Genomic DNA, 26262 nt, shown 5'->3' on the forward strand with positions numbered 1-26262 from the left:
TAAGATAGAAATTCACATTAATATAAGTATTTCCTGATTGTATGCATTGTAGAATTGTTTGCCATACGGCTGATGTCTCATTCACTGTAAGGGGGATAAAAGAAATTGAATAAATATTGTTGACAATATTGTCCTGTTGCATGTTAATACTAATTATTGCTTCACGATCTGTAAAAAAGGCAATGCTGTATTCAGTAATATAAGCTGGCTGGCCGTTGAATGTAGTGTTAATGCGCGGCTCAACTTTAATTCTGAAGTGATATACTGCATTCATTATAAAATGTTTGAAATAATGCAAAAGGTAAAATTTTAGTTGTAGGAAAATTGTTTAAGTTGTTTGAAATAATTTCCAAGTTTCTATCTGCGAAGAAATTGTAATAGGTTGAGAGAATGAACAGTTAGCAATGAAGAGTGTTGCTGGTAGTTAGCAGGCAGAAAGTAGTTTGAATGATTGATAGTGTTGCGGGGGAAGTGGGGGAAATTTGACATTTTGATTAATTGGGATTGTGGGGAATTATCCCTGGTTGGGTTGATTAGTGTTCCATTATAGGCTGTCATTGTGATTGATGGACAGTTCGTGTTCCGGGTTAATGGATTTCCTTCTTTTTCTCGCTTTGACAGATAATTGATAAGTTTCCTTTGGGAGTTGCATCTTATTACTCCGTTGTTTAGTGCGTCAATATAGATTCTTTTTAAAAATATATTCGTCGCTGGATAAAAAGATAGGGAGCAAATCCCCGCCTTTAACAATGGAGGTTTAAGAGGAATTGCTCTGTAATTTTTCCTTGTTGATTTTTCTCAAAGAATAATTGCAAGTAATGAAAATTTCGGTTTAATACTCGAGTAATATCAAAATTTTGAATTAAGTTTTTCGCAAATATAATGGTAGGTACTTTCCAGATGGAGGATAGGTCTCTCTGGTTTATTTAGGGCTATTATAAATGTTGTTAATTAATATTTTTTTTTTAAATTTTTATTTTTAAGTTTTGTTTTCCTTGCTCACTGCTAACACAAAATTTCTAATTTACGGCAGAGTAGAAGTGAATGTAATTGATAACTTTTAACAAGTGACTTAGTTCAGTGGTTAGTATCTCTGGCCGTTGAACTGGGGTTCCGGGTTCGAATCCCGGCGGGTTCCCGGTGCTTCCATAATGTGGGAAAATCTGGGAAAGGGCAAAGGGGTGTAAGTGTAAGCTAGGGTAAGGGTAAGGGGGTAGAGAAGAGGGGAAGGGTAAAAAAAATTTAACTTTTTTTCTTTTTTTTTGATTTATAAGCTGCTTTTACGGACCACGCGGCCGTCCCACTTAGCGCAGTTGGTAGCGCGCTGCACTCTCATGCTGAAGTTGAGGGTTCGAGTCCCGGTCAGGTTTTTTTTTAAAACGTTTCCTGTATTGATTGTTCTGAGAGGGTACGCTCCGTAATGGGATATCGGTGGGTGTTCCGGTATATGTGTATAGATGGGCTGACTCGGTGCGGCAGGCCTGTTGACATGATCAATTTTGATAGTTGGTTTTTCGTTACGTTTTAGTCTCCTGATGTAGTCTCTTAGGAATGTGTAGGGAGTGCGAGGTTTATTTATGTTTTCTTCGTTTTGGTTTTCGAACTCAGTTTTAATTTCGAGTGGTAGTACTAGTGAGCATTTGTGCAGGGGATGTTCTGGATGTTCTTGTAGGTATTCATAGTCATTTAATGCGACAACTCGTACTGGTTTTGTTTTTATTCGCCGTCCTTCGTGTGTTATTCGGAAAGGGAAACGTCGGTGAAGTTTTGCCCATTTGTGTAAAAGATGCGAATAAGTTAGATGTAGTAATACGCTAATCAAGAAGGATAAAAATCCGAAAAGAAGAGACATTTTCCATGGTATGTACTGTTCGAATCGGTGTTCGAGTTCGGGCTTGAAAGCTCTTATTCTTTCTAAAATTGGTTCGGCCATTTGTTCTATTGATTTGCTGTTTGTTCGTCGTGTTTCCATTTGTTTAAACTCTGGTTGAATTTGCTGAAGAATTTGAATTTGTGCCTCAGATCTTGATGAGAAGTTTGGTAGTTCATCCAATGGGGGCAGTAGTTTGAAGAGTGTACTTATTGGATCTGGTAATTGAAAATCTAACCGTATTGCCGGTACTGTGTCACAAGCAGTGAGGTCTGAGCGAAGATGTACATTTGGTCCTCTAAGCTGTTTTCCACATCCCAGTGTGATGATACACACTCTGCACCCAGGATGCTCAATTCTTGCCAATGGATTGCTGCCATTACCAGCGCTTTCGATGAGTGTATAATCGTCTTTGGACGATGTTATTAACCAACGACCGAAGCCGAGATTGCGTGCTTTTTCAGTCAACGGCAATTCTACTACATCCAGTTGAAAGCGTTGCAATGCAAGTAGCTCGTCATCGTGGTAAAGTAAAGTAGCCATACAGGACTGATAAGTCTGTTCTGTTGGAATGGCTTTGGTGCATATTGCGTATTTTTGGGATCCGATACAATTTGCGAGCTCGTCTTCATCGATAAACGCTAGTTCTTCTCCGTCGTCTGAGACGGCCATGTATTTGGCTTCAAGTCGCCAAACTAAAGCTTTATCCGTATCGCCGTCCGGCATTGGGATCGGAATGGCATGCAATACGTTCATAACTGTACTTTTTGAAGCCATTGGAATTGCAAGTGTTAGTATAAGACCTCCGTGAATTGCCTCGACTTGTGTGACTAATTTCGTTTCATAGTACGAGAGAATTTCTTGGATTGGTACAGCTAGAGATAATCGATCCTGTTGTCCATTTTGTTGCAAATGAACAATCGTAAGAATTTCATGCAACTGCTCCCTTGGGACTAATGACATTGGTAATAGTTGATTCATGAGAGGCGTCAAGGCATTCAGTATGTTGATTAGAAACGTATAAAGGGCCGATCGGTATGTTTCGATGTTAGCAAGTATTGCTTGAAAAATATTGCTAAGTACAAGACTATGTTGATTGATTTGTTCTCTTACGTATAAGTATTGGATGCAGTTTCTCATGTGGTGCACGTTTTGTCGTAACGCCTTGAATTGTCCTTCAGCAAGTTCCCAGTTCCTGTTTTTTGTCTCTATTATTTCGTTCTGGGCTTCTTTGATGGCTTTCAGTTCACCTGTTACAACATAGAATTTTTCATTGTTTTGGATTGTTATTTGTTCAACACGATCGGTTAGGTATTGAAGATAAGCCATTGCTTGTCTGATAAGCCATTGGTCGAACTGCTGCGTCAGCTGCACCGCGGGGTGGTCTTTGCAGTGTTGTAGAAGTTTGACTGTTTGCTCTTAGTAGTGTGTTCATTTCCAATTTGAGGTTTACAATGTCGTGTTGGGCCTGTTGGTTTTCTATCATTGTTTGTTGCGCTATCCAGTGGAGGCCTGCTGTCGAGTCAGTCATATTTGTGAAGTTCAATGAGCATCCATAATTTTCTGAAGTCCACATTTTGTCTATCTCTTTTGTCAGGTTGATCAGTTTGTCTTCCACTGTTTTGTTATATATTGGGTAGGGGACCAGGATTTCAGTTTTGACAAATTTTTCTGTCAATAGAATTTTCTGATGAAGGTTGAATAATAATCCATCTTTTGTTGCCACCGATGGTTGGTTCGTTTTCATCAAGGGTAAAAGTTGTAGTAAAAATAGTACGATATTGAGCATTTTGCTAACTAGGCTTGTTTGTGAAATTGAATTAGAGTCTTTGTGCGACCGATTTTGAGGTACAAAATTTTGGAAAATGATTTGAGCTGTGTCTTTTTTCCTTTTAAATTAGGATTTTTTTGGAGTGTTTTCATTGGTTGGTGACGTATCTAATGTGTATGTATAATAGAGAATTGGTGCTCAATTCCTATTGGCTGTCATCTTCGAAGCCAAAAGTTTGGTGAAGGTTTCCGTTGATCTCCCGACGGCGAAGTGTTAGCGGAACAATTCTTCGTCTGTTTTGAAGCGTTGGGCCAAGGTCCGCTAGTTCTCTGTTGGATACTCTTTGAGGAAGTGGTGAAGATGTTCTTGGGTTGTCGTGTTGAGCAATACCGCTATTGCTCTCGTTATTTTCAATTTGTGAAATGGTGCCTCCTATAAGGGAGTGCTCATTGTTCTCGTCGGATCTCGGTTGTTGGACATCATCGCTTGAGGTTGTATTGTTGTAAATATCGTTGATCGAGTTGGTCCGGTATAAGGTTTCGCCTGTAGTGTCTAATATTGGGGGCGGAACGTCGGTTCGTGTGTCATATCATGAAACTGTATTGGCGGGTCTTCAGAAGAAAAATTAGCTGTTTGGATGTTTGAGTTGAAAGAAACTGACTGGACATTTGGTGTTGTTATGGGTAGCTGCATGTTGTCTTCGTTAATGTGGTGCCTGACTTGGTTGTCGAACAGCTGTGGTTCTCTCTCTTCTTCTGGTATGGTGGGATCTGCTTCAAAGTTTTCGGGGTCTACATGTTCGAGGTCTTCTACTTGATATTGAGGTTTCACAGGTCGAAGTCTCATTCGATGGATACATTGCGTGTAATTTGTGTTGGTTTTGCGTACAATGTAGTTTGCATTCGTGAGCAATTTTTCTACTCTGTATAATGGTATCCACCTGCTTTGCTGTTTATTCATCACTGCTACTTGTGTTGTGCTTTTTGGGTCAAGGATCAGGCAGTATGATTTGGGTTTTAGTGGTGTGGCGTTGGCTTTTCTGTCATAGTACTTTTTATATTTCAGATAAGACGAGATAAGGTTGTCTTTTACGCTGGAGAAAAGCTCCGTAGTTTTGTCTTGTAGCTCTTTAAGTCAGTCGTATTTTGGGTGAGACTCCCATAATTTTGTATTCTGAAATCTGAGGTCCAAAGGATTTATCGGTGTTCTGCCGTGAAAGACGTCAGATGGCGTAAACCCAAGAGCTGGTGCAAATGTTGTGTTGTGTATGAATACTGCAATGTCAACGTATCTATGCCAGTCCGAGGAAGTTTGGTTTTCGTTAATTCTCAAGATTTGTTTGAGCGGTGCGTGGTTTCTTTCAAGTAAGCCAATGGTTTGCGCATGTTTCAGTGTGCAATGTTTGAGCTCTACCTCCAATAGGTTTGCTAGTTCGCTCATTAATTCGGATGTAAACGCAGTTCCAAGGTCACATATGATTCTTGAGGGAATGTAGGAGTGTCTCAGAAAAATTGAGACAAGGGCTCGTGCTACGATGTCTGCGTCGCCTTTCATAAGAGGTGTGGCGAAAAGGTACTTCGAGAACACGTCAATACCTGAGAGAATGTACGTGTAGGGAGAAGGGTGCATCTTTCCCACCAGATCTATTAGTAAAAGGTCTGCTGGGAAGTTTTGCAGAGACGAAAGTGGTTGTAATGGAGGTTTCAATGCAGATGTGGTTGCTGGTTTTGTTTGCAAGCATGTGAGACAGTTTCTGATATATTCTGTTAGGTGTTCAGTGAAGTTCGGGAAGTAAAATCGTTTTCTAATTTCTGCTATTGTCAGTGAGACTCCTTTGTGCCCACTCCAAACACTTATGTATTCTGTAGAGTACTTCCTTCTGTAAGTGCGACGGGACGCAATATTGTTTAATAAATTGGTTTCCAGTGTGGTTATAGAACTTGCGATGAAGGACGCCTTCTGTTATCGATACTCTTGGGAACTGCTTGAGATACTTTTTTTAGGTCACTGGATAGATATTGTCCTGTAGTCGGTGAACCTCTCTCAAACCAGAGCAGTACCCGTTCGATATCTTTGTCTTGTTGTTGTTCGGCACGCAGGTCTAAAGGTCCGTGCCCATGAGTGATGAATTCATCCAATGGGTTTTGTTCATGCATGGCGTTTATTTGTTGCGTTGCAGGTGCAAGAATTTGCAGTTGAACGTCAGCTCGAACATTCATAGGATCTTCTCCGCTGGTTTGTTTTCTCTCAAGTAAGTATGTTTTCATAATTTTGGGGGTATCGTCATTTTCTGAGCTGCTCAGATAGCTGATTGAATTGTCAGGTGTATCTGCTGCTGTGTTGATTTCGATTTCGTGCATCGGTATGCGTGAGTTGATGCGTAGCTCGAGCTTCTCTTTCGGGTTTGTGTATTCTCGACAGATAGTCCGCTGCTAAATTGGTTTTTCCGGGTATGTGTCCCAGTATGATGTCGAAGCTGAGTACATGATCGAAAGCATTCCAAAGTGTTGGCGGTATGATTTTTGTTTGAAAGAACCTGGTTACTGATCTGTTGTCTGTCAAAATTAGAATTGGTTTTTACATCCCCATATAATATTTGCAAAGGTATCTAGGGCAAAGTGAACTGCGAGGAATTCTTCCGCATATATCGAAAGTTTGAGTTGGTTTGGGTGGAAAATTCTAGATCCAAAACTGACGGTTGCATAAATTTTCAGTTCCTGATTATCATCATTTGTTGTGTAGTCTTCTATCATTAGTACGTATCCGGCTGCGTAAAAGGATGCATCGGCCATTATTACATATTGCTGGTCAACTTTGGGTAATCTGAGTGAAAGGTCACAGGCTCTTCTTAGATCATTTGTGAGCTTTTGCAGCATAACTTGGTGTTCTTCTTCTATCACGAAATTGGTGTCTTTCTTAAGTAGACGATAGAACGGTAAAAGTTTTTCAGCAAGTTCAGGGAAAAAGGCTTTGTAAAATTGAAAAAATCCGATCATTCGTTTGACTTGTTTTGGGTTTCGCGGCATTCTGAATGTTTTCAGAAAGGTTGTAATCTTCTGTGTAATTGGTGTGAGACCCTCAGAGGTTATCGTATTACCAAGGAATTGTATTTCTCTGAGTCCAAATGCGCATTTGTCTGTTGCGAGTTTCATTCCTGATTCTCGGATGCATGTAAAGACTGCTCGAAGTTTTTCCAACATATCGTTTGTGTCATGTGCTCCGATGCCAATGTCGTCAACGTACTGAAAGCATTTATCCGCTGTTATCACGGGGTCCAGGTTTTGACGCATGAATGAGCAAAAGGCGCTGACACTTCTGCTTAGTCCTTGGGCTAGTCTTTGAAAAGCATATGTTCTCGATGCGAAATTGAAGGCCAGTAACTGTACTGATTGTTCATCTGCCATTGGTACAGAATAGTAGCCGTGGCTGCCATCCATCTTGCAAAAGAGTTTCTTGCCGGCTAAGTGGGTGCCCGCATCTGCTAGTGTAGCTATCGGGAAGTTGTTATTGTTGTAGTCGTTTCTAATGAGATGGTTTATTTTTCTTAGATCTACTAATATTCTGAGCTTCCCGTTTGGCTTCCGTTTTGCAAAAATTGGAGATGAGTAGCGGCTGAAGGGGAGCGTTGTTATGACTCCGTAGTACTGGAGAAGGGCTAGTTCAGCAAGCAAATCGTCTTTGAGATGGATTGAAATTCTTTGACTTTTTGAGTATACAGGTCTGTTTGTGTCTGGTGTCAATTTGACTGAAAATTTGTGAGTGTAGCCAATGTCAAGGCGGTGCCTTGTGAATATGTCATTGAATTCGACTAGAAGCTGTTCTGTTCTTTCTTTATCTTTGTCAGAGAGTACGCTGTCGCTCCATTTGAATGCGTTAAGAAAAGTTTTCCTGTCTTCGTTTTTCGAGAGTGGTTGAATTGCTTCAAGATTTTTAAATTTAACAAGTTCGTCATATATGCGTTTTTCAACTTCACTCATCTTCGATGTGTCGGGATTGGTTTCTGGGGTCGGAAACCAGAATCCGTTTTCGTGTTTTATTGTTTTATGATTTATTTCGCCTTTTGCTGTTCTCTCTATAGATTTTTCTATTTGCTTTATTGTTTTCTTTGAGTCGCTTGATGGGAGAAGTTTTGGCTCAAGTGGTATCAGGTAGCGTGCTTGCTCTGGTGTGATGATTTCGAATGTTGCTACTGGAGAGTCTTGTCTAATATGCAGTGGAACTTCTGTTGTATTGATTGCAAGTAGGGTGGTAGTTTTGTTTTTTGTAAGTTTGTCAAGCGTGCTTGTTAGACCAAGGCCCAGTTTTTCAAATTTGACAGTAGGCTCTACGAGTCCAATTTGTTCTTGTGCATCAGTTTCCTCCGATGGGATTAGTTCCAGAAATTTTTGTTCCCCAGGTGATAGCGTATAGGTTGTTTTGGTTTTGAGCATGACTTTTTTTCGGCTGTTGAGACGTTTTTGTTTGTTGTTGCCTTTTATGTGCATTAGATTTAGCTGAAAAGTAAATTCTGGTGTTTGGAGTAGTCTGTTGTGGGCATCAATAATAATCTCATTTTTATCAAAGAAGGGAAAACCAAGAAGGATAGCGGAAAGTGTTTCAAACACCATGAACTGTTCCTCAAATTGTAAATGGCCAATTTTGAATGTCAGTTGGACTGTAAATAAAACGGGTGATTGGTGTTGGAAAGCTGTAGAAACGTTTAATTCAGGAGGATTTGTTTTTTCTGGTTTTTGGTAGAGGTTTCTGCTTAATTTATCAAAATGTTTCTTTGACATGGCGCTGCTGAATGCTCCAGTGTCTGCTACTGCTTTCATTATTAATGTTTCGAACTGCAGAGGTATTATGAATACATTTTCGCTATAGTTTGTCATGCTATCTGGTATATGTTGTAGAAAAACATGCAGGTTATTTAGTTTTTTGATTGCTGATTGAATGGCATGTTTCCATCGCGGTATTCAGGTTGACGTTCTGGACAATCTCGGGCAGTGTGCTCATTGCTAGCACATGTTCTGCAAAATGTTCTCATTGGCGTAGGAGATCTTTCGGTACGTCCATTACTTCGGTCGTTTCGTTGGAAGTTTGACCTTCCTCTCGAATAATTTCCACGACCTCTCTGAAAGCTTCCACGGTTACGTCCTCTGCTGTTGTAGTTGTTACTGTATCCTCGGCCATTTTGGTTTCCATTATACTGGTATGTTTGTCTGTTGTGGTTGTAGCCTCTGTAGTTATTTCCTCTTCTGTAGCTAGGGTACTGAGTACTCTCCACGCGCTGATGCGGTGGCTGTGCTACTTGCATTGATGCTATGCCTGCCGCCATTATGCTTTCTATGGCTTGGGCCACAGCAGGGTTTCCTGATGCATTTAGTGTATTGAATGCCGTGGTGTATTGTGGTTCGGGGTTTATCTGATCAATTCTGACTCGTCGTTTGATGATAGCGCATAGTTCGTTTAGTGATTTTGTCATTCTCTTTCAGCAACACTTTCTTGTACTTGAAGGGCATGCCTTGAATGAATTGTTCTCTTATTCGTCTTGTTCTTTCGTCAGTGCGGTCTATGTGAGCTGCAGGATCGTCCACAATTGCGAGGTTGGCGAGGCGTTGCAGATCTGTGAGGAAGTCATCTGGTTGTTCTTTCACTGGATCAAAATTTCTCGATTGCAGATCGAGTTCAAGTTTCTTCTTTGGTCTGCTCCTGCATATCGGTTGCGTAGTTGTTCGAGCGAATCGTCTAGATCGTTTCTTGTGTTTTCGGCGAGTCGAAGGTAATAGTTGAGTGCATTACCGGCTAAGTGTAGGTGGAGATATCTTGCACGGTGGTGGTTCGCTTCAGGAATTCTAGATACAGCAATGCTTGCTCTCAGTAGTCCTTCAAATTCAGGCCAGTTTTCGTTTGGTAGTCCTGAGAATCTTTTCAGATGTACGTGAGGCGGACTTGGATCTGCCATTTTCTTTTAGTCAGTTCGTTGTTGAAGTGTTTTTGTGGAAAGAGCAATTTGTGGGCTTCTCCAATTTAGCTGTGTCACAGAGTTTGCAGTTTAGGCTATTTGGTTGGTCTTTTTTGTTCTTCGCTGCAAGTTTTTGACTTACTTTTCTGTCGATTGTTTTGTCGTTGAAGAATACGAACGGGTTTCTAGGATGATAGCCTTCCAATAGTCCTGTTGTGGCTTGCGTTGTATTTTCTCTTTGCTAGCAAAACAAAGAGGTTGATGCTCAAATAATTTTGAATGGGTAAAGTTGGTTTGTGCTTGTGGTTTGGTTAATTTCTCGAATTCGGTAGTTTTGAAAGAAATTGTAAAGTTCTGAGTTTTTTGTAATACGGATCCGTTTGATATCGGTTTGATTGTCTTCTTGTGCGATAAAATAAAGGCTAATTCCGGTGTTTGTTTTTCTAATGGTTCGAAGATTGTAAGTTTTTCCGTTAATGGCTAATTCCATGAGTTGCAAATTTTTCTTTCTTTTTAACAGAAGTAAGCGTTCAACATCTCTGTCGCCATATGATAACTCTCTTCTTAATTTGCTTCTACCTTTTCTATCTTGTTAGAGGCGGCTGTGTAGGTGCTAGTGCCAAGTGCTATATTGTATGAAGACGAGTTATCGTTGCAATATCCTTTCTAATAAAGGCTTTTAGTTGCAAGTTTTTGCTAAGTGCTATTCGGAGCGCGGGTTCGGTAAAAACGCTCTTTTTCTGCTACAAGTTTTCAATTCAAGTAATTTAGTAAGCAACTGAACTGTACTGAGCAGAATCGTCTGTATGAATTTCAAGATAATAAATGCGTGCTGTATGAATTTACAAAAGTCTTTTTCAACCAATCAAAATTTAGCATCGTCATAGTTGCCAACTCCGTCATTTCTCCATTCATTTTCCCTTAATTCTGTTTTCAATTGTTTAAGTAATGGTTAAGTGCCTCTGCTTGAAGTCACTGAGAACTTCTGGCGTTTGAGAACCGCGAAGCGGTTCGAGATATTAAGTCAGAATTTCGTAGTGAGTTCTGCAGAGTCACTTAACGACGCTTAAAACACAAAACGCGCACGTTTTAAAATGACGAAAGTCAACGAAATTCAACGTCTGGCTAAGTAGAAACTTCTGGCATTTTAACTTCTGGCACTGCAGACTTTCGGCATTTTAAAATGTGCAATTGAGTGTTTTAAGCTCTTCATCAATTACTTCCTAGACGAGTCCGATTAGCAGACAGAAAATGGAGACTGGGCCTTGTATATTGGGGTACTTGGATAAAATGATTAAGCAAACATTATTGGGGTCTTTCACATTATACCTTCATCAGGAAACAAAAATACTTACAATGGAACCATTTCATCAGTAGACACCAGGCCCAACTTCCATTTTACAAGAAAATTTGTTGGCAATGTTATTAGTTGTGCGTCACCGTTGCTTAAGTCACTCTCATACCATAAATTATTCCAAGCTATTTGTCAACCAGCAATAGGCATTAGGACTTTTTCTTTACTGTCTAAGTCAAACAGCAATGGACAAAAAATCATGAAAGTTTAATTCTGATAAAACTAGCGTTTCATTCTTCTTAAACCGACCAGAACGATCTGATTTGAAAGTGAAATGGTTGTTGTGAAATTATTGAATCCGCTTCAAACTTCCATTTTTACATCCCAGATTCAGTGCTTAACTTTTAGTATAGATTACGTGACTCTGCTTGAAGTTGCTGAAAAGTTCTGGCGTTTATCCGCTTAGCCGAAAACTTCTGGCTATGTACATAACAACTTCAGCATTATGACATCTGATACTGTCGACTTTCGGCATTTTAGAACGTGCAATTGCTTGTTTTAAACAATGTTTCGGATCTATTCTGTCCCCCCCCCCCCCCCCCCCCCCAGTGTTTTTATGACCCCCAGTTACAAATTATATGTTGTTATATAGCACGTTACTATGTAAGAAAATAACACGTGCAATGTTTCTTCCCTGCATAGTGTAAGCATTCGTGAGTCCAAATTTGAGCAACAAATTGAACTGGAAGATACATGTTCAATTGATCTCGTCTGTAAATAAATAATAAACAATAATGTGACCTTTTGACCATCCGCTGTAGAGCATTTCGTTTGTTTCTCTCTTCCAAAATAGAACTGGCCATACTCTGAAATGTCCCACTGTTGAGAAGCTCAGCTAGAGACTGCTGGAGAACGTCTTCCATGAAGGCCCTGAAAAACAACACCTCAACTTGACAAACTTTGATAAAAAAAACATTTTGGAAGATTAAAGTCAGGACTAAATTGTGGAAATGATTGTTAAAAGATGTCATAGTCCAAAATGCGTTAAGTTGCACTTAATACAGACTTGACTTAGCTTTAAATAAAAGCTCTATTTGTAAAATCTAAAGTTGGCTATAAAAGAAAGGCTAAAGAATTTTAAATTTGAGTTTTTTTTGGCTAGTTGGTTTCGCATATTAAGTTCTTAAGTTAAGAGTTTGAATACACTGCTATTAAAATTAAACAATATTTGCTCTTACTATTTGCAAAATGCAACTGAAAATTCTCCAAAACTTGAATTAAAGAAGGCAGCATCAGGAGGCCAATAAGAAAACAGAAACCAAATAATGTCAGAAGAATTGATCTCGGAAGACAGGCGAGGCAATTTAATTCAGGAGCTGTAGCCTACATAAATTTTTCTTTACGAGTGCAAAAATCGTTAACGACGCCGGGATTCGAGCCATAGACCAACCGCTCCCTCACCAGAAGCACTGCTCACTCGGCTATCAGGTCCTTCTTGCTCGAAATTCACTCAAAGATGAAGAACGAAAGCGTGGAAAAAGCAATCTTGGATGTCAAAGAATGTTCTAGAAGAAAAGCGCAAAAACGGTCAAGCATTTCCCATTTGGCTATCCGGCCCTTCTTGTTGCTAAGCTGAAATCGATTTTATTTTTAGCAACAAGCTTTACTTCAGAGTGAGAGCAATAGAGATCACTCAAAACTAAAGAACGAAAGCGTGAAAAAGTCACTTGAGAAGTCAAAGAATGTTTTAGAAGCGCGAAAAATTTGCATAAAAAGACCAACATTTACAAAAATTACTACGAACTTCGTTCAAGAGCAATTTATCATTCAATTGGCGCCCTAGAGCCCTATTGAACAACTGCGTAGTTTCATTAGCTAAGTTAGCTTTAAACCATAAAAGCAAACGGTGAGTGACATGAACGCAGACAATAATCTCTGTGGTACTAGAGTAATTTTGCAACAAACATTATGTCTTCTACATTATGTCTAACAAACATTATGTCTACTTAGTAACTCTCGCCTCCAATGCAGTAAATTAATAGTCCCCTCTTGCAGTATAGTCATACGTTACACGTTGTACACTAGTTGTTCTTTGTTGCGTCATTCGTAGCACGAATGACTATTTCCTAGCTGACAGGTACTTGACCTTGTCTAGCTGTTAGTTGCGTTGGCAGCGAACTGTCTAACTGCAGTTCTGCCTAAGTGTAATGAATTAAAGTTGTCAACGCCTACGTCTTTTAAATTCAACGTGATATCAACCAAATAACGCATAACAATGTCAAAAAAATCCAATTTACTTACCTCCTCAATAAAATTTGACATTAGAGGTGGCTCTATTAAATGGGTGGTTGAAAACTTACTAGTGGAAAAATACAGAAAAAATACGAATTTCATATTAAAACATTCGCAAGCCAAGTGAAATTCTCAAGCAAAAAAAGTTTAAAAAATGGGAAATGGGAAAGGCATAACAATTATATAAAAGCAAAATAAGAAGAACTGCAAGCCACACTATGGCAACAGGCCTTTCAAGACAATTCAGTTAACCGTTGTTTTTAGACCAGCATATCTAAATTAGATCAAAATAGATAAAAATTAGATCTAAATTAGAAAATCATTTTAATTTTATGAAGACAAAAAACGCTCGGACTAAGAACTATTATTAAGAAAACCCATAAACAAAATTTGCTTGAGAGCAGTTGATCATCAAGGAAAAATTGCCCAAATATCAGTGGGATCGAGAAACGGTGGAATATTGTTTGCGCTACGCAACAAACAAGCACAGAAAACTAAAATTGTAAAAACTATGAATCTAAATTAGATGCGCTAGATTTAAATTCGTTAAAGACTGCCTAATAACATTGCTTCAGGTCCATGATAAAAATCGACAGCAGAGAAGGAAAAACAGCAGAAAACTTGCGCTAAGTAGCAGTCAATACAAATCCTGAAACAATTAACGATAAATTGGTAAGATAAAAATTAACTTCCTGAAGATGATCTCAACTGACACGCATTATCACCAGAAAGCCAAAAAACAGCTGCTGTTGACAGCATTGCCTTTATTGGTATTATAAAAGGCAACTAAGTAAGAAAAATTTTTGATAGTGCTGTTCTCCAATTTGAACAATCAATATTCGGTGAACAACTGTTTACTACAAGTCCCAAAAAATTCCCAAACATTTAGGGAACCCAACTAAACTGCACAAGATTACTCCGCGTGAAATTAGGAGTTGCCTGCCAGCTAGAAGCAAAACAGAATGTCTGCCTTTATTTCATTCTCTTTGCAAAAAATGAGATAAGGCACGAGCATATCATGTCAGATATACTAATCAAATCCATAGCGCAAGAAGTAGCTGATAAATCGTCTGCCGTCAGCACCATAGCTTTATAAGAGGCGTTTGATGAATGGGAAAACAATTTATTGGAGCTAATAGGGTAAAACTGAAGTAAAGTTTTGTGTACCATAAAAAAAATACATTAAACTTTTCAAAATTTCCTTGACGCAGTAAATTGTCCCCCGTACCTAGAAACCGCGCGTACATAAAGGACTCCATGGAGGAACTGAAAAGGTACTGTTTTTTGGAATATTACATTTCAAGACCTCTCGGTAATGTCCGGGCAATTGGTTTTGAGAAAAATGGTGAGTACCATAAAAAATTTTCTTTGCTTTATTCAAAATAATTTAAAGCTATGGAGCACTGCAAATGCGAAAAAATGCTGACAATCCATACTGGCCGTTGAATAAGGGAAACAATTATTTATTTTTGGAACTATTAGGTCTTTGTGCACATTAAGAGAATAAATGTTGAAACACTTCAAAAACCACATGAAGCTGAAAAGTACTCAAGCGTCCTAGAAATGGTGTCAACAATAAACTGAGTCAATGATTTTAAATGATTTTTTCATTCAAAGCTTTTCACTCAAAAAATTCAAAGCTTTCATTCATGTAGGTTTTCATTCAAAAAATGTAGAGCTACACGGCGCTGAAAATGCGAAGAATATATTGACATAAAGAATGCACCGAAACTTGAAATACCTATCATTTAGGTAACTAAACTAAAATTCCAATTTATTCAAATCTTTTACACCTGTCTTTGTAAGTTATTATCATGTACAGACAATTGATAAGGACAATTGAGAACTTTTTAGTGTCAAACGGATTTTGAAGTACCGCGTTTTAATTGGTATTCATCTAACGGCCACAAACATTAGGTTCCAAAATTTTAGCCCAAAATCCACAAATTCATTGCGCCTAAGCGAGTTTTCACCTAATACCCTATCCCCCTGGCAACAACTAAAATTTCCCCGCTCGCAACAACTAAAAGTAAAACTACGAGCATATCAACCATTCATGGTTATTTAAACAAACGAGACAAACGTAACCCACCAAAGTCTTTCTCCCTCTCGAATTACTCTCAATTAAATGGCGAGCAGTTAGATAGCCGTTGATTAGGGAGGTCAGTTTATGCTAAACTGACAGAGCGAGAAGGAAGTAGATAGAGGAGTGCAGATAGGGTTGGGGATTCGAAGCTTTAAATTCATAGGGAACTTGTAGCTGGTTTCACCGGGTTCTCTTTTATTAAATTCTCGATTTTAATACTAGCTGATATTCAATTTATACTATATCAAAAACTACCTCGATATACAATTGCTAAAAATTTACGTAAACACATTCCCTAAAATTTGTCCTTTTAAAAGAAGTTTTCAACACTTTCTCCCAAACGCGATTCTAAGTTCGGTTATTCCCCCATGAACAAAATTTTTGGTTTCATTACCGAATGTGAAGCTTCATTTTACACGTGGTTATGGTTTCAAAAAAATGATTTCAATAGTCTAAAAAGGCACGGGACTATCAATCACGATTCATGAATATTAATAGCAAGATGTTAAAAATATCAGTTATGGAGTTTGGGGGGGGGGGGGGTTGCTGAAAAGATAACAGTTTCCCAATTTATCCCATTGAAGGCCCGTTTTAACCATTATTTCCTGAATTGGAACCTAAATTTAAGCTAAAGGTTTCTAAACCGGAATAGAGCAGTCACTTGATATGGAACCTAGATGAGAAACATCCCATCACTTTTGACACTTGACTGACGTTTGGTCACTTAACTGGCAATTAATTACTGCTCACTTCATCAGCAAAAGAGTCACTTAAAACGGCCGCGGTTGGAAAAGGGGGAAGCACTGATGCATCATGTTTTTTTTCATCAAAAGGAGAAATTAAGGAACGGGGGGGGGGGGGGGGGTGTACGTGCTTATAAAAACATAGTGTGAGAAAGAATTCTTGCTTTTAAATTGTGTCTATAAAAAAGCGATATACGTCAGTGGCATTAAGGAAAGTAGACATTTTAATGTGTGCTGAATATAGCTTCATAGAAGCCTTCAAATGATTTTAAGAGAACCTCTTTAACATGCTACGAATTCTTCAATATTTATTTCATCATAATCATGCTCACATTTTGAATTACAGTTAAATACAATCAGGACCGATTGCCCATGCGAATAGATGCTCTCAATTGACAGACGATGTCAAAGTTGAATATAAAAATTGATGACTGTCCTTAATGTAAATGAAGTATAAAACTATTTAGCCCATTTCCAGTGTTGGTTTGGTTTTTATTACCAGCCAGTTAATTGGTACTAAAATTTGACTTTTTTGAAATTACGGAAGCTCAGAACAAGCGTCAAGAACTAGCTCATCAGGGAAAACTCGAACTTATCCTTGTTCAAAATTTTAATTTTCTAAAATTATAACTATTTGATTGCCTATCTAGAACTAATACCCCATGACTCCTGACAGCTAAAACCTATCCAGCTGCTCAATTTAATTGGCTTGAAAATATGGCCCCAACCCGCGTGTCGTTTGAGATATGAAGATTCACAATTCTCATTTCTGGAAAAGGTTTCAAGTTTATAGGTTTCACTCCAATAACCGACTAAAGTCGGGGGAATTACTCTCAAACGACTGGCGAGCAGTTGTCTTCGTCAGTAGCTTCAGCTCAATTAAAGTGGCCTGGAGCTACAGATTTGGGGGTGGGGGCGCAAAGGGTGGGGGTCGAACGGGCTGGGTTACGGGTGGAACAATGCGCACGGGGATTGGGGGCGAGGTGGGGCAATCTTTATGAACCGTTTCGGTGAATCGCATACAGAGTCTAGTCAGCCGAAAGGCTTGGAGAACTTAATGCCCTCCGGGTGTTAACTGTTTATCCGGTTTTTTAAGGCGAAAGATCAAAAGGGTCAGACAAAAAAATGGTCACGCCAAAAATCGCAAAAAGGCCACAGGACTAATATCATTGCAACAAACTTCGTTTGAGAGCATTTAAAAACTAATTAATAGAAACTGCAAAAAATAAGCCTTTTCATAAGCCTTTTCAAAATCAAAAACTAAGCTTTCATAAAAATTTGTGAATTTACACGAAATCTGTTTTTATTTATCGGCCGACTATTTTTCTTCTCAATGGCTTCAAATCGAAAGCCGTTACAAAAATGCAAATTAAATAGAGTTGGACGTACTCTTCATCCGGCTAAATTGTTGTTCCAACCAACCCTAAAAAAAAAGGGCGTTAGGTACTTTATGGCATTGGAATTTTCAAACTGAATTCTAGTTGATTGATATCTTTTAGATACAAAGAGGCACAACTGGATTTCTCTCGAAAATTTGAAGAGACGTCTTCAAATTTTTACTGTTCACAAAAAGATTAGTTCTCTCGATTTTTACGCTTTCTCGGTTAAATAAGAAATTTAAAAAGGCGCTACTTGCAAATGGATATTAAAACTAGATGAATAAATCACGGCCTAAAGATAAAGCTATAATGACATTCTCTAATCGTTAAGTGCTCATTTCTGATATAAAAAAAACCGGATCTTTTCCGTGTCTGCCCCATTAGAGCACGTGTCATGATCTGGTAAATCATTATGTAAAAATATGACACGTCTGTCTTTCACAAACGCAAAAGATCCATAAGACTTTTTGTAGATCATTCTACCTCAAGGGATGTTCCGATAATTTAAAATGGGTTACAATAGCAGCTGCTCTATTGAAATACATAGATGTCAACAAAGTACGTCAACGTTTTTGTGGAACACTTTTATATCTGCCAATCCTGGTCCTCGAAATTACATTGCCATTTTTGAGATGTCGAGTCAGATATAAGAAAATAGCACTTTGCTTAATTAACAAACAATGAGATCTAAAGTTTGCTTTTCCTCATTGGAAAAGAATATCAGACGGCCGTTGGAAGAAATTTGGGATCTATTCAACCCCCCCCCCCCCCCCATATACCAAGTATAGCGGGCATACAACTTTTACACCCTCAGACGCACGAGCTATATTTTACATAGTAACGCGCTACATATCAACGCAACGTATAAAGTGTAATTGGGGAGGGCATAAACGGGGGGGGGGGCACAAAAACACTGGGGGGAAACAAAATAGATCCGCAGACTAGATCTGAAGTTTTCATTTTTCTTTGATTGCTGCTTTGATGCAGTTTTCTGTCTAATCTGAGTACCTTTTCACAGAAGGAGTAAAACAGTTTTTGTGCAATCTTTTCCCGAAATCTGCTGATAATTGAAAAGGATTCAGATCAAAAACTGATTAAAGGTCTTTTTTACTATGTATAATTTAGTTAGCTAAATCCATTATGACGCATAACCACAGAAAAAATTCGCCTAGGCCGAAAATTTATTTCCACTGATTACTTAACATAAATGGCAACATTTTTGGACTCACGGATTTAATTCGCAAAATTGTTGTTTTGCGAGCTTGCTTTAACACTCTGTTGCTTTGCCCTAGCCATTAATATTTTTGGGATGGGGCCTGTTCATTGCAACAGTTTCCCCAATTTTCAAGGCTTGTGTACGGTTGCCCCTTCCCTTCCACCCAGAACCCGATTTTATTACCTGTCATTTTGTATCTTGGTGAGACTTTCTGGAGTCAGAGGCGACTGTCGCATAGACTTGGCAAGTGCCACGTGACTTCCCTTCAACTCGTCCAGAATGTCCTGCAAGTCATTTTGCGCATTGCTCATTTTGTCACGGGATTTGGGTCCAGCCGCTGAAAACAAACAATTAACGTTCTCTCAGTAAATTTACACGTCAGCGAAACTTGTAGTTGGTTGACTTAGAATATAATCAATAAATCGTGTATTCCTATTTATTGATAAGAACCTTCATCAACTCAAAATACAAGCATTATACCTGAGAAATAAATTCTGAATAATATTTTTCCTGGGTTAGATCTTCTAAGTTTTACAAATTTCAGCTTTAACAGCTTTCAGCTTCGCAGCAGGAGCAGTTAAAAATTAAAAATGCCAAAATTTAAATGTTTTCAATTTCCAAAATCAACTCAGATATAACCAAGGAGAAACCAAATAATCGTATTTTTATTTTTGTCGTACAAAGGAAACACCCAAATTTAACATAGCTGGCAGATTGCCAAAAAATAGCCGCAATAGATTCGTAGATCGGCAGTCTAAAAAAAACAGTAAAAAAGACAGACCAAAAAATTTGTCTTTTCATTGAAGGCTGATCTGGTATATTTTGATTAAAAATCTGTATAAGTTATTGCTGCCTCTATTAGCTGATCTCAAATAACCTTCATTTAGAGTGACACACACCCATTTGACCTTATCTCTTTGAATTAAAGTAAATAAAAGTCAATTTCAAAGCGAGGAAGTCATTTTTGAGAGTGAGGTAAGTCAAGTGTGACCAAAAATTTAATCACGCGAATGAACAAAAAAACTCGCTCCACTAAGAGCGAAAAATGACGTCACGCATGCAATTCAGTTGAAATTGCATGAACGAATGAACAAAAAGTGGCTGTGACGTCATATGGTCGTAACAAAAATCATGACGACGAAATAAAAAAAAAACCAAGAGAAGGCCAATAATAGCCCCAGCTATCGCTGTGCGGCTATTAAAAACACACTTTGGTTTTGATAGGTAGCGAGCAACCTGGTTAATTAATCACATAAATGTCTTCTAACTTCAGAAGAAGAGAACAATGAACAAAAAATCTTGTTAACTCATGAGAATTACTCCCATCAATTACTTTTGAAATTTTTGCAATTTTTCAAAAAAAAATACAGTTAGGACCCTCTTTCTCTTCAAATTTAATTAGAAGATCTTAGAAATTATCGTTAACTGCTCAAACACAAGAATACGACAATGAATAGTTTAACCGAGCAAAAAAAACTCAAATGAACTTTTTAATTGGTTTTTAACTTTTTTAGATCTAAATAATAACAGCAACTGCAACTTAAAAAGAGAAAAACTGATGCATCCCTAACCCCCGGAAATTCAAAATGGTTAACGCACTTTCATATACTCTTTTCGGGAAGAATTTGTGATTAATTTGGTTTCATCGCTTCTCGCGTTCTTTCTAACCCTTAGAATATTCTAACCCTCACAGAAAAATTGCCTGAGCAAATCTGGTCAACATTTTTTCTATTTAAAAGTAAGCAACTGCGTTGATCCGAACAAAAAAGAAGTGTTTCAGAGTAAAGGAAACTTTTCATCTCGTAATTGAATAGTGAGCTTGAAAAAGGTATAAAGTTTCTAGAAAAGCTTTGTATAACTGTTTTTTTTCAAATTAAAGCAGAATTTCTAGTTCTGCGCCATTCGCAGATTTTTGATGAATAATCGAAATTAAATTTTTCATACAAAGTATTTACTTTTGTCCAAATTTTCTAGACGTTTCACAAACACCTTTTTGACATTGGGCTTGAACGGAATGGACATAATAATTTTTCTTTTTTTACTTTGGAGTTTTAAGATCTCGAAGTTTTTTCTGACCCATCGAGATAATAACCATTCTCGTCGCCTCTCCTCTCGTGCGTTTCACCCTCAAACCACCACAAAAATGAGCATTTTTGACGGCTGGAATACCAGTGACAATCAGAGCCAATATCAATGACTATTGTCGTAGAAATATTCAAAAACCCGTGTTTCTCAATTAAAGTTCTTAGCGCTTGAAAAAAGCAAGCAGGCTTAAAAGTAAAAGAAAAAGACCACCTTATACCACATTAAACTCAGGTACCTTACAAAAAGAAACACAGTCTGACCAGAGCTCGAAAAAAAATATGTAATGAAATTTCCTAAACGAGTCTTAAATTTTAGAAAAATCATATTGATTAGCAAAAATGAGAAATATGTACAAAAACGTATCTTTTTAAAATTTCCAAAAAAATTCCATAAACATCATCGGTACAGCACTAAATAGCTGCAAATTGCTTTTTAAAAAATCCAAAAACAGGTTAAAAATTAACAGAAAACTCAGGCTCGTTGCAACAAAAAACTTGAATCAAATGACAGCAAACAAAACCATTTTAAGTACCATGAAAAACTCTACGCTTTTACATATTTTACGGACACCATTCCTAATTTTTTAAACATAACCGACTAAACGTCGGAAGAATTGCTCTCGAACGACTAGTGGGAGCTCTAATCAATTGCAGCCTGCTTCAGTCGGGGGGGGGGGGGGGGGAGCTTAAATGGTACTAAGAAGTTCAATAGTGAGCTTCAGATAACCATTTTAGAGGTTAATATATACTACTGTTAAGATTTAAAGTTAAAAATGGCACCAGTTTCGGCGCACTTTTCATTTGACTTTCAGTATTAAATTGCCGCCAATTGAATTCAGCTGCTTGAAATTGTGATTGAGAGAGAATTTCAGATCACGCGAAGCGCAAAAAGGGCGTAAAAGTCACCCGAAAAGTCAAAATTGTCAAGCGAAAATTTTGCATTAAAAAAGATACACAACTTTACAATAATTGCTATGAACTTCGTTCATGAGCAATTAATATCTGTATTTGTATCAATTTTGCTTTGACTGTCCTTAAGTTTTGAAGTATATAGAAAATAGACTAAATTGAATCGATTTAATTTAGTGACCTTTTCGGTTTGTTAAAAAAAACGGTTAATTGATATTCGAGGCGGATTGAAAAAGAACAAACTGGTGATCTCGCTATCTGTATCGCGTTTTTGTCGACAATTTTCACAACAACCGAATTAAATCTTGCTTTCATTTGTTTGTCTTTCCTTTCTTCATGTTTTGCGAAGTCTGTCTTGCACATCAAACAAATCTTCCTTTATGAAACCTGTGTTCTTAGTGAAACCGGCTCTTTGAAGCAAGGATAGCTAACTGCGCTTGCAAAATTATAATTGATCTAGTATACTTGCAACAAGTCCAATCATAAATGACATTTAGAAAACCCATTTAAATTTTGTCTTTAATACGAACAAAATTATTTGTTTGAAACACCTTTAAATTAACCTTCCTTGGCTTTAATTTCTTTAATAATTTCTGACATTTCCGACTGATTAGAAAGGCTCGCGTAGCGTACCCGTGGTAGACTGTTGCTAGAGAAAAGGAAAATTACTCTTGTGAAATGAAGTAATCATTAAGATTTAATTCCTTCCTCATTTTACTTCCCTGTTTGTAAAAATAAACGGCAAATAGAGGAATTACTATGAATTATTATTGTGGCTATTGTCTATTTTTATTCATCCCGTCTCCGATCTAGCCTTTCAAATCCTCTTATGTTAAATCATGTCTGCTCCCTAAAAAACCACCATAAAACGGCGCCTCTATACAGTTCGTACGGGTTCACTATCTGCAACCATGTCGCGTCTAAAACTGCACCTTTTAGGCGTGAAGTGAAGAATATCCACGAATTCAGTAAAGCATGCAATCAAAATGGAAGCAAGATCACTAGACCGAAAAGCTCAATTTCAAAGAATATCTAGTGTCCCTATTTTATTATTTCAATAGAGACCATTTTTAAGATATTGTTTTCAAATGTCATTGCACAGCAATCTCTATCAGTAGCAATTTCAAGGCAGCCTTCTGCACACTTCACTGACCCCGAAAATTTACAATTGAAGTCAAATTGAAAGCGTTAAAAGCATGGCCATACCTGCTAATACTGTCAATTTGAATTAACTCTTAAAGTTCACGCGAAACGAACATCAATTTAATAACTGCAAGAGCAACAAGAGCTAGAAATCTCGGCGATTGAATGTATGTCGATGTTTTCTTTAAAATCAAACTTTGCAATCAAGAGTAAAAATCAAAATACAGCACTGAACGTATTTCCCATTTAAGAACCCCCCCCCCCCCCCACCCCACCTGAAATTATAGCCCCCATTATTCTTGGGGGGCTATAATGGTATAGACCCCTGAATGTATTCAGAAAATGCAACTGAAATTCTTTTTCTACTTTAGGGAATTGTAGAATATTGTCACACGCCTTCCATAGCAATTAAGAAATTATTGAATAACTACCGATGGCGATAACAACTGTATGGTAATGTTTTTTTATCAAATCCTGTTACGATTACAACAGGTGTTATGCTGATTATACTACGAAAACTCCGCCATTCTTATATAATAACTGCGGTTCCTAAAAACCGTGTTCTGCCAGTATTTATGATTTTTCCTGGAAACACAAACAATACCGGACATAAACTTATGTGATCGATAAATTATGTATGCATTACCTATTGCACTTTTGAAAAGAAAAGCAATAAACTGCTGCTCTCAAGCGACAGGTGGGAAGTCAAGCGACAGTGCCTTACTTAAGCCGGGGGGGGGGGGGTTAATGTCACTAAGGGGTTTACAATTATGGTATTAGAGCTCATAAGAGACTCCTAAAAAAACAGTTCAATACATTGGGTTTCTGGTAAAACCAAGTCTTCAATTTGTCGCTATGTTGCTTTGAGATTCTTTCAGGGGAAGCCTTAAACCTATGATACGAATGTTCTAAATTCGTCGCAAATATTTCCAGAAGAGGGGAGAACCTGCAGATGCAATTCGGTTATAAATCTCTTCAAGCCAGCACACAACTTCAAACTCATACAAGTCATTCATCAAAGTTAATTTAGTAGTAGTAGTAGTAGTAAAAGACTTCAATTGACCAGTTTATGGATTTTAATACAACGCATCAGAAAGATCTATGCATATGGTACAACCAAGAAAATTTATCTATAGCTATTACAACTAGGGGAAAAAAATTAATTACAAAAATTTAAGAACGGCAAAACTCACAACGGCATTTAATGGACCAACTACAGGTCACGTCCGGACCTGTAGATGCCATTACATTGACCTTTAAAACATTCAAGTTCCTTAGATTAGCTTAGATTTGAATTTCCAAACGCTGAATAAAAAGTACGGTACATTGGTACAATCAGCGCTTGATAGACATTCAAACAGGTCGGAACCTTTCGAGTGATGTCTCTTTTCAAGAACGTTGAAAAAAATGAAGCATTACGTCGTTATCTTCAATCAGAGTCAGTTTTACGGAACAAGAATTTTAAACAGAGTTTCAAACACGGTCGCATTCTCACAAGCCCTGAAGTTCAGTACAAGAGATCGTAATCTATATCTCAATTCTATGGTCGAGAGTTCTAACAAATACACGCATTAGTGACTAGAAAAACTGCAACAAAATGGTACCTCATTAGGCTGATTACTTTTGCTACCTAGCCTTTAACATCAACCCATTCCCACGCATCCGTAACATTAAACAACCCACTTTTTATACAATTTCAAAGACTGCAAAACAAAAAAGGGTTTCGCTTATCGCTCCAGTAATCCACACAGATTATAATGGCCCAAAAGCCGTTTGAAGTGCCTTTAGATTTGCGGTCTATTAATTTAATGCAACATTCCGCATGGGGGAAACGTGGATGCACGCATATACAAACCTGCGTGAACAAACTCATCAAGGTAGGATGACTGGTACTGGAGGGTGGAGATGGTGAGGGGGCTGGGGCGTGCGGAATACCCGGGATTTGAAAATGGGATAAAACGTGGGCATACATTTTGAAGGAATTAAGTGAGTGAGGTGACTACAAAACACACAAACAACAAACACCAAAAAATCAAATATATTGCATATCATTAGGCCGACTCGTTAGTAAACCGATCGTGAATCTGTACGCTTTGAATTAGAAACGCGTCCATATTAAAAATCGTCCAAACATTTGGTGAGGTGAAAATGCAATCGGAATATCATCTCTATAGGGGATAAATATCAAGTAGGCCTGTGGGGAGGCGAAGGCGGTGCATGCTACATAATAAGCAGAAATAGGATGCAGGGTGCTGTGTGGGTACCACAAAAATAGCCCGTTTATTTTTAAGAACTGAATTGCAAAATTGATGCACATTCTTTATTTCCTGGTGGTCGGAAATGGGCCGCTTAGTTAATGGCCACTATTGTTGCTTCAAATGAGGCAGAATTCATTGTCCATCTAGTAAAAATGCCAATAATTATGTTTGTTCACACCTTGTGCCTGCTTAAAAGCCTTCGGAGTACATTAAAAGCGGAAATTAGAACCCAACAAACGCTACTGTTGTTCCCACTGCCCCTGTGGCCTTTAAAGTAAACTTCTCATATTCAAGAAACCGCTAAAACATGCTTGCCGCTTGGCGTGTGCGCCAAAAAGTCCGACAGTCCCAAAGAAAAATATTCGGACTGCCCCCATCGCTCGTCCAGAATATTACATTCTAAAAGCATAATGTTACAGCTTAAGAATGCTATATTAATTTTGGGTCTTTCCCGTTTTAGCCCCCTTTTTGGTTTTCGTATGTTTGCCATGATTGGGGGTTATACGGCTTAACTATTCTTGTGAGCAGTGATATTGGTAGTAGCAATTCTTCTAATTATCTTCTTAATCTACAATTAGCATTGCGAAGGACATTTCAGAAAAAAATCATCAATTAGACTTTCTTTCATTTAGCTCTAATTGACAAGTTGTTAACTATCGTGGTTAGTAACCACGGGCAACAGTGACGGCGTGGGCGAGTATGTTGTAACTGTTGTCCACGCTTGTCCAAAAAGAGACATTCTGAAAAATTGACGGACATACCAAACTTGAAGCAAACTTGAACTAAATTCGCGTACTGTCACAAAAGTCCAAAACATTTATATTCTTAATGCTAAAACATGGTCGTGTCAAACTCGAGTAAAATTAAACCAAGCAAATTGACTTTTGCTTAATGAAAATAACTTTTATACAATTGGATCTTTCTACCAATATTTGAACCATTATGTCTTCAACTATTCTGCAGCGCGATGCTTTAAGTTCAATGCAAGCAAACCGATTGGGCTGCGATCACCCAATGACAAAGATGTCCAACACAAATATCCACAACCGTGGAGAAAATATTGAAAAACGTTATATTTTTTCAAAGAGCATTTCGCATATCACGACAACACTCATCCGAATGCCTCCAAAGATCTATTTTGAAGGAATGTGAGAATAAACCAATTATGACAAGTCACCGAAGTGAAAAAATCTCAAAGAAGCATTTTTTAACATCCGGGTTCGAACAAGAATAATTTTTTAGTCGTCACTGAACTGATTGAAAAACTAAATTA

The 26262-nt window shown here is 38.0% G+C and overlaps 1 protein-coding gene across 1 annotated transcript in view; it reads right to left on the bottom strand.

The window, feature by feature from the left end:
- The window catches only part of LOC142345572 (dynein regulatory complex protein 9-like), a 216791-nt gene that overhangs the window by 37669 nt on the left and 152860 nt on the right, over positions 1–26262 (bottom strand). The window contains exons 4-5 of the mRNA XM_075397676.1: positions 18779–18932; positions 11681–11809 (exon numbers count right to left, since the gene is read on the bottom strand). Of these exons, the coding sequence (XP_075253791.1) occupies positions 11681–11809; positions 18779–18932 (283 nt within the window). The remainder of the gene's footprint in view (positions 1–11680; positions 11810–18778; positions 18933–26262) is intronic.

The sequence above is a fragment of the Convolutriloba macropyga genome, chromosome 9 (genome assembly GCF_964194025.1).
Source record: "Convolutriloba macropyga chromosome 9, txConMacr16.3, whole genome shotgun sequence".
Taxonomy (NCBI): domain Eukaryota; kingdom Metazoa; phylum Xenacoelomorpha; order Acoela; family Convolutidae; genus Convolutriloba; species Convolutriloba macropyga.